This window comes from Fringilla coelebs, assembly GCF_963513975.1.
Source record: "Fringilla coelebs genome assembly, chromosome: 2".
Lineage (NCBI taxonomy): Eukaryota > Metazoa > Chordata > Aves > Passeriformes > Fringillidae > Fringilla > Fringilla coelebs.
In genome coordinates this window covers 75,292,950-75,307,862 of record NC_140029.1, presented here as the reverse complement: position 1 = coordinate 75,307,862, position 14,913 = coordinate 75,292,950, and the positions used below count along the sequence as shown (strand labels likewise).

Sequence of the window (14,913 nt, the reverse complement as noted above, 5' to 3'; positions counted from 1 at the left end):
TGTCCTCAATATTTTTATGACTAGCAATTTCATAAGCTTTCTATGAGCCTGTTGAGGAGGAAATGGGAATGTATAAACAAACCACAAAGACATGGTCTAGTGGTGGACTTGGCAGTGCTGTGATAATGGTTGGACTTGATGATCTTAAAGGTCTTTCCCTACCTAAACAATTCCATAATTCCATGATTCTATTCTAGAAAAATCTGTAGGGTAACCACACTGAAATAGATACCATGATCTCAGTCACAGCAGACAGAATTTTTGTTGCTTTTGTTATCTGAGCTATCCTAGCTATTAAATATGTCATTCCTTCAGAAAAAAAAGGAGTTGACATTTAGCTGCAGAGATCTGTGACTAGGAACAGGCAATAAATTAGATAAGAATGTAAGAACAACTGTACTGAATCAGACCAAAAGAGCATCTAGTGCAGTACAGTGGCCTTGGAAGCAGACATAACAGAGAGCCCAGTATGCAATGGATGGTACCCTGGAGACAGATGGGGTTAAAGGAAGGACTCACTGAAGCCTTTGAAGATTTTTTTCCTAGTTAAGATAGAGAAAAGGTTCCAGGCAGTGCTAAACAGGATGCAATCGTGCTTTTTTTCTCATTGAAATTTAAGAAAAGTGAGACAGTAAATTTGAACATCAAATAATTTTCTAAGAGATGTGAATTTTGCGATAAATACATACAGAAATAAACCCCCTAAGTCTGAACTCCATGTCATCTTTAATTTTACCTTTGAAAAAGTCATTATTCAAAGTGAAAGGAGACTAATATTTTGGAGTTAAAAATAATTAAACAGTCAGTCCGCATCCTACTAAAAAGCTTTGTCCATGCTAAAATTAGCATGTAATGAAATTAATTAGTATTTCAGAGTTTATAAAGGAAAAGGGTCACAAAATTTCATGTTGTCTTGGTGAGTATAAGCTAAGAATAACCACCATGAGCAAATTTTTGAAGACAAATAGACTTGTAACATAGAGAAGAAACTGTTCAGTCTTTATTTATATCCCTTTCAGTATCTGTGAACTGAAATGACAGTTTCTCCTAAGAAAATCCAAGTCTGAACAAAGGTAGCTAAATGCAAAAGATTTTCTACTCAAATAAAAAGATCTGAGTTCAGCTCCCAAAGCACTTACATTTACAAATGTGTCGTTAGGTAAACCAGGTTTGAAATTATCTATAAACACTGGACCGTATTTGATTAAATAAATAGGCATTTTGGTCAAAAAGACATCTGAACAATGAAGCTGTTCTCTAAGTTTAAGCAACCAGTGTGCTGTGAGATGATCACATTTTCAAAACTTTATAAGTAAGCAAGATGGCCTGTAAACAGGGAAAGATGAAAAAACATACACAGATGCAAACTGAAATAACAAATAAAAGATCAAAGTCCTATAACAGGGACTATAAATACAAAATTTTGAGTGTACTATCTACTTTAAAGTTTGGAGTGTGTAGTGGTTCTCATTGTCCTACTTGAAATGCCCCCAGATACCTGATTTTCAGACCACAAAGCTCAATTATTTTCTGACTATCATAACACCTTGAGATCATAGCATTTATTAAAAAAACTCACAGAAACACTTAGTGGAATAACAGAGAAAAATATGTGTCATTTCATATTATATATTTGTTCTCACTGTCATAGCTCAGTCAAGAAAAAAAAGACTTCTTCAATTTAAGGTTTTGTAAAAGTCTGCTTCTTTTAAGTAAATCATATTGATGTTCCCAAAGGAAACAGTAACTCTAATTCTGCAAAATGTTGTTTGTGGCTACAGAGTGGGCGCCACTATGCAGAAATGACAGTAGTAAAGTAGTAACAACAGCAGTTAGTTCCTTTCCCAAAGAACTGGATGGCAGTTTAAAAAATCTCCCTATTTTTAGGATTCTTTTTCTTCTGGTAAAGGTTTTTACTAATTTTTTTCATCCATTTTTAAAAATGCAGCACAAATGGACCTACTACTACAAAGTAAGTTGTCACAGAAAGAAAAACAGGTATTCTAAAGAGAGATGAGAGAAAAGACAATTTTTCAGAAAGGCACATAGGGATTAATTACTCACTTTCCATTTAAATTTTTGTAAGAGGTGTCACTATGTCTACAGAAAAGTGAAAATACACGCTGTTGTAAAGAACATGTTATGTCTCCCAGATGAACATCGAATTTTAACAATGTAAACCTATCATCACGTTACCTGGGCCAGAATAACTAAAGAGCTCAGTCATGGATCTGCACGGCTGGCTGGGAAACAGCCTTGCTGAAAGGGATCTGGGGGTCCTGGTGGACAGGCTGGCAGGGCCAGCAGTGCACTGCTGCAGCAGCAGAGGCACGCTGGATCCTGGGCTGCATCCACAGGGGCATCCTTGCAGAGATGGAGGATCATCATCCCACTCTGCTCAGCCTGTGTCAGGCTGCACCAGGGCACTGTGCCCAGGGCTGGCCCTGCTGCTCAGCAGACACAGACAAACTGGAGGGTCCAAAGGAAAAACACAGAGATGACCATCAGGCTGGAGAGCCTGCCCTGAGAGGGAAGCCTGAAGGAGTGGGGCCTTTTCTCCCTGCAGAAGAGACACCGAAGGGAGGAAACTCATCACAGTATTCCAGGACTTAAAGGGCAGGTACAAACAGGACAAAAAGTCACAGAGGACACATGGACAAGAAAAGGGGTGACAGGCACAACCTGCACCAGGAAAGGTTTCATCTCAACATAAGAAGAATTTTTTTTACAGTAAGAACAATCACTCACTGGGACAACATCCCTAGGTCTGTGGTGAAGTCCCCATCAGTGGAGGTGTTCAAGCTGTCTTTGGACAGGGTGGTCAATAACGTCATCTGGGCACAAAAAATTGAACCAGCTGATCTTCTGAAATCCTTTCCAACCTTAAAGGTTGTTCTATGATTTTTTTATTTTTGACAACTTTGTTACAATCAGTTTTTGTCATTTTAGATATAAAAATAATGGTGAAAGAATTAGGATATTTAGCTAATTGTCAAGAAATATCTTATTCATCTAGGAAAACTATATCTCAGCAAGAAATTACCCAGAGCTTTTACTTTATGGCATGGAGATTTGCAGGAGGGTAAAATGAGATCTCAGAAATACATCTCTTCCGATCGTCCTTCTCAGGGTTGATTCTTTTCCTGGAATGAAGCTCCAAAGCTAGACAAAAATCAGGTTTTCCTTCAAGAAAATGATCACTTTGATCCCTCCAAGTTCTGACAGGTGGAGAAATCCTTGTATATTTTAATCCACTTTTCCTTATACCATTTCCCCCTTTCTTTTTATTGCTGCAATCAAATAGGTCACATGGTAGGACTGAACTTCCTCAGATTATTTGTGCCTTATTTTCCCTCCTCCTCCATTCAAAACTAATGCTTTTGCCTCTCCTCTCCTCTCTCTTTGAAACACTCAAGCAAAACCAAAATCCAATATAAATATGGAGATTTTTATGCTAAAAAAAAATCCAAATTATTCAACATAAAGTCTCTGAAAAGGATTATTTGCATTGAATTACTTTTACCCTAGTTTAGATTTAAAGGAGGTATTTGAACAGAAAAGGCTGTCGCAAATCCCTTGGAAGTATTGGCATTTTTTCCAAAACACTCCATGTCTCATATGAGAGGAAGCTGACATACCATGAAACATTTAGTTTATGGATGTATTTATGACAGGAAATGCATTCTTCCTTAGGGAACTAAACTATTCTGAAACTGTTGAACAATGTTGCTGAACTTGTCAGCTCCAAACAGAAGGCCAAGTACAATCCTCCAGCATCCACCCCTCATCTGAACTGTTCACTCAAATATAGCACAGTGCAATGACTCACTGTTTAGCTCAGAATAATGACAACAGTTATGCCATAGGGTTTCTTAACTGGTGCTTAAAACTGCAGACTTTGACTTTTCCTCTCTGAACTGTGCATGTTGAGAGAATGGAGGAAGCCAGGTAGTGAACTGCCATTAACAAATGCACTTTCTTCTTAAACTTGCAGAGCAGATGCTGCCAGCTGGTCCTAAAAATGCTGTACCTGTGGATGCCAGAGTATCAGCCAGGTCTGCATAAAGGTTAACATTTCTACAGGATTACCCATTGGGGCTGACAAAAACCCTGATTTCCATGAGACAACGCACAGGCAGCTCCTCTGGGACTCAGGGAAAGGCTCTGCTTGTAATCCAGAGTCAGGAAAGAAAGGGAGAACCAAGGTGCTCTTCCTTTCTACCAGTGACATAATCCTCCTAGAAAAATTGCATTAAAGGGACAAGAGAACTAATAGGAACTAATAGGTTGTGGAGAGGAGAACACCCTTCAAATGTGTAACAGAAGTCATGCATTATGAAACCTGCTCAACTGCTCAACTCAATTTTTTTTTTTTTTTTCTTTGTAGTTCCAGCTGCACCTTATACAAAACTACTCATTCAGTAGCAGACAATGGAGAGGGCAGAAGGTGTAGATGGGACAAGGCTCTTCCTTGAATCTTTTTCTCCATCCAGGCTGCATCTGGATGACAGAAGGAGCTATGTTAGCATTGTCACCTAGCCCACAGATGCCCAAGCTGCATTATCCAGGAGGATGTGTTACTTTTGCACACTGCTGCAAGGTACAATACCATCTCTTTCTTCTAGGGGAGGGTGAGGATGAAGTAGATCTGCCCTATTCACTACCAAAACTTACAATTTATAGTACACTCTGACTCCAGATAAGAAAGCCATTTGGATTAGGTGACTAAACTGTTGGGACTCTGGGAAGAGACAGAAACTGGGTATCAAGTGATTTACTGGTGGTTCCAAAGCAACATATTGACCAGTTTAGAAAAGAGAATGTACATAACTGAGATTACAACAGTAAATAAATATCACCAGGACTGGACAGAATAGGCTTCCTTATTTTCAAGCAGGCAGACCACAAAGCAGGTGCTGACAGCTCAGTCACTGAAGGGAGAGGCAGATGCTGGAGCAATGCAGCCCAGGGCAGCAGCTGCCTGACAGCATCTCAGCAGCTGGAAACAGACATTGAGGCAGCAACCACCTCTACAGCTTTAAAGGGCATGGCATTTTCATCTCTGCATCTCCCTCTGAGGCCTCTGGGATCACCTGTGCCTATTAACCCAGTGAGGCAGCAATTCAAGGCTAGCATTTTCTGGTCATGCTTACTGCATAAAAGCCAATCAAGCACTATTTTTATGCATAGTCTGTGCTGTTTCTCAGTGTATTACTGCTTATCTTCTGCGAGTCCTTGAAGGTTTGTGTATGCTCATATCACTACTTTTTTCAACTTTTGTGTCATGTTTTTTATCTCTTCTCCATCTCAGGAGATAAGAAAAATCCTCTTGTAGTACAGTGGAAACCAGACTTTTAAATTTTTATATGACAGGAAACATACCAATGGAAGAAGAGAACATACATTTAGGACTTAAGAGAAATAAAATTTCAGCACTCTGCTACCATGGATTCCCTAGCCCAGTTCTTTAAATATTCATGAATTATTTCAAACTTAATATCTCTATTATATATAAACATATAACATGATTGTACATGCTGCAATTCTAAATTTAGATTTTTGTCTATTCTTCCCTTCATAAAGATGCAACAATATCAACCTTTTGAAATGCTGTATACAGCACAGATTTAATTATTTATTCACCTGGAGGGTTGCGTTTCTATTGTTATTATTGCTTGATTTTGTCTGAATGAAGAGTCAATGTACAATAATAACAACATTAAATTTCAGCTTTAGCATGGGAGTCCTCCACTGACTGTAACAGTCAAAGCCAGAATGTGAAGTTCTGGAAGCTGCAAAAAATGTCCCAACCCAAGCCCAGGGGCAAAACTGTATCATAAAATATCTTCCATCCTAGATAAATGAGAATGCAGAGGTCTTTTTCCTCATAATGGATACGAGTTTAATGCTTTACTCTCTTTAGGGTTCTGGGTTTTTTTCTCCCCAGGTTGCTGTCACAGTAACTATTGGTATTTAGTACTCTGAAGTGAGTTTTGATCAGTGATTTAACAAAAGCTGGTACATATGCCCGGTAATTTGTTTTTTATCATAAAGTGTCCTCAGCCAAAAAGTGTTTCCTATGGAAAATTCCCAACCAGTTCTACCACTAGCCAGACATCTGGAGTGTTAGTTGGAGGCGTTTGTGTTTGGAATGACTGCTGAACCGTGAGAGATGTCACACCGTGACCTCAAAGCTAACCCCACAACCCAGCATCACATCCTGTGCTCCCTCTCCCTGCAGGGATTTAATCCTTGAAATCCTTGCTGGTTTTCCCTGTGCATGTAGTTATAGCTCCTAGAGAAGAAAATGTCCCTGTGAAGCACCTGGACAAAGTCACAAGCTAGGTGCAGCCATCACAGCAAGGTTTAGTCTCCCCTGAGGAACAGGAAGCATGACTGAATTACAGAGATTTTTCCATATGCAGCTAGACCTACATACTGTGAGTCAAAGAGCTGGGAACATGTAGCAATCACTGTGAACTAATAAATAGTGGGAAAGTTCACAAGGTGCCCTGGGTAACCACCCTGGGTTCTACAAACGTGTTTTAGCTCTGCCACAGGGTCAAGTAGAGATGGAATGGCACTTGTGCTTCCTACTTGCCAGAGCCAAAATGTCAGAAAACACATGGCATGAGAGGAGAATGGCCAGGTCTAATGCCAAAACCTCTTCTCAGCTGATTCTCACATTATTAATTAGCTCCTTGCTTGTCCTTTAGGTCTCTCTCTCCCAGCAGTCATTAAAAAAAAAGGTCTCCATAGTTTTCTAGTTTACTCAAGTTTGGCTTACACTAGGTTGCCAATCCCAATATGATGCCACTGCCTGAGCAGGTGGATCCTTAGGATGCACAGAATCAAGTCCTCATAGCTTTGAAAATATTCCTTTAGCATCTGCTGTAGACTTGACCTAAGAACTGAAATGTGTGCCATCTGAAAGAATTAACAACCCTTTGGGAACCTTCCCTCTTCAGCAGACAAAGTGCCAGTCTAATTTTTCAGAGCAGATTCTTACACAAAGCTGCTGCTGTGCACCCGCTTTGCCATGTTACTGCAACCCCACTTCGCCATGATACGGCAACGCATGCAGTAACACTGTCCTACAGCGGGTATAAAATATAACTGTATTTGACAAAGTCCCTTCAAAAGAAAAGATGTAGCACATAATGGGCGTGGTTTGGGATTTTTAAAGATCACTACTAAAATCACACAAAAGGAAGCAGTTGAGTGAAAATGACTGTAGGGCTGAGGAAAGTGACTTTTCCTTTAGAGCAGTCTAACAAAACTTTCAATTTCCCACATTCCTGGGGAAATATGCTTCAATCAGCTCCTCTCATTTTACATTTCCAAAGGCACTGGGCCAAACTGAGGAAGTGCAATCATGAACTCTCCCACGTCCAGGGAATCATCACCAGGGCTGACTTTGTCTCACCATCTCCCAAGCATGCTGTCAAGAAAAAGTACCAAGCTTCCCTGACATGCAGCTCTGAATGCTCCCCAAAACTGTTGTGATGCTCTAATGCTGGCAAACCTGTGAAACTACAAGCTCTTGAAAGTCTCTTGATGCAAAGGTTTCTTTTGTGGAACTGTTTCTGATTTTTTTTCCTTTCAACACGAGGATATTTCTAATTTCCAGTTCTGCAGGCTGAAGTAGAATATTATATACCTTCCAGAGTCTGATGTAGACATTAGGTACAAGGCAAAGTTGCTAGGAGACCACAGATGGAGCAAGGAGCATTGCAGTAAGGCAGCAGCTTTTCACACAGGGCTGATGAGAATGCCTGCATCAGCAGTCAGCCCTTCACAACTTAAAACAAACCAGACAACCTTTTGCTGCTTACGTAAAGATGTACTTTGGGATAGAACCATTAAATTGTTATAAAACCAGCACACCACAGCCTGAATAATAAGCAAGGCAAGAAACACTGAAAAGGATTACACAGACAACACCTGCTGCTCTCTCTCATTGTTTTTGGGAATGGCCCCTTCACTTAAAAACCAGAAATCCCATTTATACAAACAAATGTTGGCACTTCCTATGTGGGTCCTGGACCCAAGTGGCATATCACTGAAATACAAAGGGCAATGCTTAATGAACCAGCAGAAGATGGTATGCATTCATTGCCCATTTCCATGTTATTTAGGAAAGTGTGTCACCCACTGTGGCTATAAGCCATTACAATCTACAGAGCCCTTTTGATTCTTCTGATTGATTTTAACTGGGATGAACTCTGACTTGTGAGTGTGCCCTTACTCACAAGTCAGAGTTCATTCCAGTTAAAATTTACAACTTGGCAAGCAGAGATTAGAGGTTTATCAAACTCAGGCTTTCATTTTTTCAGTCATTGTGATCACAGGTATTTAAATAGACAACATAAACCAAAACTAATGCAGCTGCATGGCTGTAAGGTCATACATCTTAGGCATGCTAAACTAATGGCTCTACCCATAAAGCTTTATTTGTTATGGAAAGTTGAAGTATAGAAAGTCTGAATCACATCTAAAATTCAAATGGAAAAGCTGTGACTGATCAAAGTTGTCAACCTCCATTTCAGTTCAGCTCTTTCCAGTGGGATCATCCATCCTTAGAGGTCATCAACCTGTTCACTCTTGAGGCAGGACTTACCTGACAAATATTAATTCATATATTTCATCCTAAATTAGACACTGCAAGCATTTCAGATGAATACAGACTAAATTTACTAAATTACTCTTCATTTAAGAGGGAGCTACAGTAACAAGTTTAGCCATACCTGTTCACACTGTCAGTGTTTGAAATTTGATGATGTTAAATGCCTACACTGTTTGAGTGCAGCCTACAAATCCAATAATAAAATAGCTTTGGCAATGCACATCTGAAGGTTAGAAGCTTCAAGTGATAATAAAGAAACAACTGAGCCGAGTACCAGATTATGTGCTGTGCAAATGCAAGGTCCCATCTACCTCACCTGAGAATAAATTAATCACATTGAAGCCATTATCGGCTAGAAATGTTCTGCACTGCTCTGTCTAGAGTATTTCACAAACTAGTCATGAGAAAGTGAGCAAAAAGAAAGGTAGGGGCATGTATTTGCTTCGGCTTTGGATTACAGTATTTGCAGGTCTAATTCTCATGTTATGGTAACATAAATAATTTCAAATATAGATGAAATTTTTCTGCTGTAGCAAAACATCTTGCAATGTGTTTTGAATTGCAGTGGTAGGGCTCAACTGTTATTTTTTAGACAAGAACACCTGCACACAATTTATCTAAATAATTGCAGTTAATTTCAGCAGCTTCATGTAAATTGTTTACTTTTCCTCTAAGTTCCCCGTTCTTATTTCTTCATGACCCTATTACATAAACCTTCATACACCAGAAAAATAAGCAGATAATTTTCTCTCAGGAAATCTCATTAGTGGAAACTAGGTATGTTCTGTCACAGCAAGCCTTTTGAAAAAAACTGAAAAGGAGGTCTTTCTTTGGGATGTACACCACACACTGATTAATTAGGTAAGCTTTGAAGCATGATAAAAAGTTATCCAAGTAATAATATTCTCTAGGAATTCCATATCTGCACTGCAACCTTTCACTGAAGGTCAATGCCCTGGAGAATTCCTCTTACAGTATTATCTCTAGCTATTAAAATTAATGTAATTCCACTTTATCTAAAAAAAATGTAGTAAAGTACGAAGCACATCCTATACTCAAGTAACACTCACTTAAATGTAGGAGGCAATTTTAAATCAATATTTTCAGACTAAAGTCATAAAGCACTACATATAAATAGTTGTACAGAATATAAATCAAAGAGTGGTTCCAAAGTAAAATTTTATGCTGAAAGAGTAAAAATGTACATCAAATTCTACATGCAGCGTCTGAAGCAAAAGTCCCCCTTTTGTACTAAGGCTTTAGCTCATTCTAAAGTAACGGGATTTTGCCTCTAGTAGAACTGAGTTTAAAAAAATCACACAGGGACCTGAGGCATCCTCCATCACTCACAGGGGAATGATCAGCCCATTTTCTGTTACAAATATTTCTTTCTAAGAGGGCAGGCGTGTTACAACATCGATGATAGGATTTGTGTGTTTGCTATAATACAGCTCGCTCTCTCTTTCTGCAGAATAACAGTTTCTCATTACCCTTCAAGTCCCAGGCTGCTCACATGGGTGTAAGGAGGTATAAGGACTCTGGCACAGAGTCCCCGTCCTCCTTATGCATTTGTGCTGCCTCTGGCTCTGCTGGAAGTGCCAAATGCCTGAGTAGGTGTCAGCTGCACACCACGGTGCTCTCATCAGCGTGCTATGAACTCTGACTCAGAGCAGGGAGCATCGTCTGGATACAAACCAGACCTGCTTCCTACACCTGGCCACCATCCTGAGGTCCATCATGTGGGTTCTCTGCTTGTTTTTTCTACCTCTGTTGGGGTCCAGATTGAAGGCACTTGAGACAGTATTTCATGTTCAGACTCAGGTGTTTATTATTTCTTATCAGTGAAACAGCCTCACAACCATGAGTTCTGCAGCCTTTCATCAGCAAGGCACAAAATGGCCAACTATCTCTTGTTACAAGGTCTTTTAAGACTAAACTGTCCAGTTAAGAACTGACACCTGGATTATTTTCCCTTTTAACCCAATAACTGATCCCTCAAAGCCTGCAATGCAGACTTTTCTGTCCAATTACCAAACATCACCCAAACCCAGGAAGAAGGAAGAAGAAGAAGGTAAAGAAGAACTGACTGCCTCCACCCTAAAACCTCCATCTTGCTTCATATTTATTACTATATTCTAACACCCCAAACTAAGTTTTCCACCCTGTGATATTACACACATCTAACTAACTACACACCCATAATCCCAGTGCTATTAATCACTTTTGGAAACCTTCTCCACAGCCTCAGGTCAAATGCAGTGCTCTCTTGTGGGTCTGTGCCTTTCAGCACAGAAAGTTTAAAATTCTCAGCATCCAGGGATCCAACACATCACTGCTCACTGCCCACACTAGCATGGCTCTAAGGGGCAGATTTTTCATTAAGTCTACATGGTTGTACAAAGAAGTTATTATTGTTATCACTACAATGATCACCTTCATATGATAACTGCATACTCAGATAACAAGCCTCATTTCATCATCCACTAATGCACTTGATAGGTGAAAATCTCATCCTAAATTCCTGTTTATGCGATATGGTATTTTTTTAAATTTATTCATTTACTTTTTCATCCTAACTTTTTGAGACTTGAAGTGTCACTTAATAAGATATTCACTGCTATCACAGGGATGAACATTTCAAGAACCACAAAAAGTAAATCCTTGCATTCTGGGGAATTCAGCCTTGAGATGACAACAAAATACATCCATCAAAGTAATTTAGAAAATACATGTATTCCATAAACCTTCACACAGGGCAACCTAAAAGTTAAGAAATCTATTTAAGAGCTGTCCAAGAACTTAAACACATATGGGCTTGGGGCCATGATGACTTTCCTGAGAACCTCGTTCAAATGCTTGACCACATCTCCCTTATATCCAATCTGAACTTCCCCTGATGCTGCTTTAAGACATTTTAATGCACATGGAACATTTGCTAACGGGAATCTGCGGCACAATGGGCCCCTTCATGGTTTTTTTTAAGTGAAAAACTGCTGACTAACAAAAATAGGGATCACTCTAGCCAATTTAACATTGTCTGGAAGGCAAAAGTCATGCCAACTGAATTTAGAAATTATGAGTATGTTTTTAATTATGATGATCATTGACACAGCCACTAGGAAAAATTATGCATTCCTTGCCACTTGTAGGAGGACTCATGTGACAGAGTGTAGAAGCTCACAGCATAGACATCCACATTTAGGTTAAGTACATAGATCTCCCTTACAGACAACTAAAAAAGCACACATTTTTAGGGAGTGATTCATCTCATCCTAGAGTAGACATCTAAACTAGGACAAACTAAAGTAGACTTCTCCAAAAGTCCTTTTTGCAGTAGTTTACAGGGTAAAGATAGTCACATGAGAGGAACCCTAATCTTAATAAACTTTAAAACAAATCAGAGTATGCCTCTATGAAAGATAAGCTTTATTTTCAAGCACAGCTTCCAGGTTAGGTAGATGGGTAACAACATTCTACAATATCACCATTCTGCCTGCCCTGAAATCTATTACATCCAAAATTGAAAACAGAACATTTAAGAAATTATGATGAGCTTCTCAGAACCTCTACTTTAAGTATGATGAACTTTTTTCTTCTGAATTCTAAAGGAGTTTTATTCGCACTTTTTGAAAATATTTGGTTATTCCCAGCATTTTATTCTATACATATTTCCTCTACAATGTCTTTATGTCATTCTTTTACAGGTTTTCTCATGCAGACAGTGAAAATGAGAGGAATTTTCTGAAAAATAATATGTGGTAAAGAAAACAGCCACAAAAAGTGAGTCTCAGAGTAAAACATACACCTTCAAAATTTCCCTACAATTGAAGCAATGACTCAAAAGAAAGTGAAAATACGAAGAGGCTCTGGAAGACAGCTCTCCCAGCACATACCAGTGTAGTTAGCACATAGAATTGCCTGTAGTTATTGGAAAAGCAATTAAAATCAATCAAAAATTGATTGATGTAATATATTAATATACTAAATATATTTTAGTAGGATTAAATTAACATCTCTTTGAAATAGTTTTATATCAAAACTGAAAATGCTATCTGTCTTCTGGTATCTTCAGTCTTTTAATGCTTATTTTGTGTTCAATGAATGTTCACATGAAGCTTTAATAGAATTTTCTTCACGACACACAGTCCAACATATTTTTTCAGAATGGTATTCTTTTAAATATGTTGGTGTAGGACCAAAAGAAGCAGAACAGCAGAGGAACTTGAAAATGTTACAAAAAGACATCTGGTTTTTCCTCGGCTGTACCAAAGTAGGGAACGGAAATGGCATAGCATGGGAAGGAAGCACATTAACAGTGAGAAAGAGCAGGCAGTTCATAGATTCTTCCTTTATGCAGTTTTACACCAATGTGGAGAAGTCAGAGCTGCAGACATAGTGATGCAAGTGTAAACTCTCTGGCAGAGAACACAATGAAATGGAAGCAGGTCCATGCATCACTGCCTAGCTGAGAATAAATAGCAAAGGGGTTACCTTAATTGGGCTTCCATCTGGAGTAAGAACCTCTTCTGAAAGCTCCATCATCTTCAGTGCCATCAGGGCAATGGCTTTGGCATGACTAAGGCTTTTCTTATGGAGCCCTGCTGCAACGCAGTACGCATCACCTATTGTTTCCACCTGCAGCAATCAGAGAAACCCGGAGTTATGGTGTGATAATGAGAGGGGAACCCTGCCATTAGGGCTGCAATCAAACAGCACTGCTTAAAACATGTGAGCAAAACATCCATAAATAAGCAATTACACAAAAGAGCATAATTACCTGAGTCTGCAAACAGGTACAGTGAAAACCCAACAAGCAACAGCACAGAGGTTTATCACCTAATAACCAAAGAAGGCTGTCTAGAACAGTGTATGGCATCAACTGAGATATGACAACATTCTCCCACAGCAGCAACACAGAAAATTGCATTTTCCTAAATGAGAAATCACTTGCAGCTTCATTTCATACTATCCTGGCTGAGTTTGCTGTTGGGTAAGAGTAGTGCCACATAATTATAGTTCGTAATTAGTATTTGATATGCTAGAAAATTATATCAGGAAGAGAATTGCAAAAAGCAAAACATCACCATAAAAAACAGTGAAGACTATATAACTTCTCATTAGCGGGTAGCTCTTGCTGGTATAATTTACCAGGAAGAGATGCTATTGCTACAGACTTTTGCCTGCACCTTTGTCCCTTATTTTCAAATAGGAATTGATGTCTCTCTCTACCATGCAGGATGTCTTACTCTGCATTCCCTACCTGCAGCCATGAAGTTCAGCAGACAGACCCCTCTGGTCTCTTCTGCTGAGGCCTTACTGCTCTCTTATCCTGATTTGCTTTAAAAAGAGCTGGCTCCCAGGAGGAAGTGGGAGCACAATGAATTGCAGAACCCCTCTGGCTCTGGATGAAGACAGCCTGAAAAACACTGCAGCCCTCAAGGCCTGCAGCTTTATTTACAGCATTGTGTTTTGCAGTCTGTTTGCTCACACATCTGTAACATTCTCACACAAAATCCATTAACATGAGCCCAAGCAGACCTCAAGGATTAGCTGAGGTTTTGTAACATAACTAATCTGGCTTTCATTCTGCACACAACACTACAGGAATGCCATAAAATGCTTCAGCAAAGACTAGGGTGAGAAGAAAGCAAGCACTGAGAAAGGAGTTATTCAGAGAATAAATATAGCTGATTCATCTCTCTGCAGAGAATCTACTAAGTACTAGGCCTGGATCTTCTCAGATTAATTTCCAGTCTTGATAAACTGGAAATAGTATCTCAATACAAACAGTACCTGAAATAGTAAGCATCACATGTAAATGTACCCAGAGCATGAACCTAGAACAGGCTGAGCAAATATTTCCCACCACCAAACTTAATCTGCTGCAAGCCCATTGTGAAGTTTGCCACCTTAACCCTTCTGGCTGACAGTGCAGGAGGATGTAAATATAGACAAGAAGCTGAAGGTTTCTCCTGAGCTGAGACAGCCATTAGAGCTCCTTCAACACCTTTGAAAGCTCCTAATGGTACTTGTATACAGAACAAAACATGTAGGAGCAATCAATACTGCTGCCTGCCTGCTTGCTCTATCTCAGGATGTCTGTCCATAAGAAGCAGACACTACCAATGCCATGCAGTTCAGGAGTTTGTTTTTCAAAAGATAAATGGGTGGGCAAGAATATATCAGTGGCTGGTGAAAAATGTAGAAACTGGGCAAAAAGACAAACAAGCATAGTGAGAAGTAGTATCAGAAGTTAAAAAGACAGTCTGGAAGAAACAGGTGTTTAA

The 14,913-nt window shown here is 39.3% G+C and overlaps 1 protein-coding gene across 1 annotated transcript in view; it reads right to left on the bottom strand.

Moving 5' to 3' along the window:
• GUCY1A2 (guanylate cyclase 1 soluble subunit alpha 2) overlaps positions 1 to 14,913 on the bottom strand; it is a gene marked incomplete at both ends in the record, with an annotated part of 134,249 nt that overhangs the window by 29,004 nt on the left and 90,332 nt on the right. Inside the window, one exon of the mRNA XM_084200969.1 lies at positions 13,118 to 13,261. Coding sequence (XP_084057095.1) covers positions 13,118 to 13,261 — 144 coding nt within the window. The remainder of the gene's footprint in view (positions 1 to 13,117; positions 13,262 to 14,913) is intronic.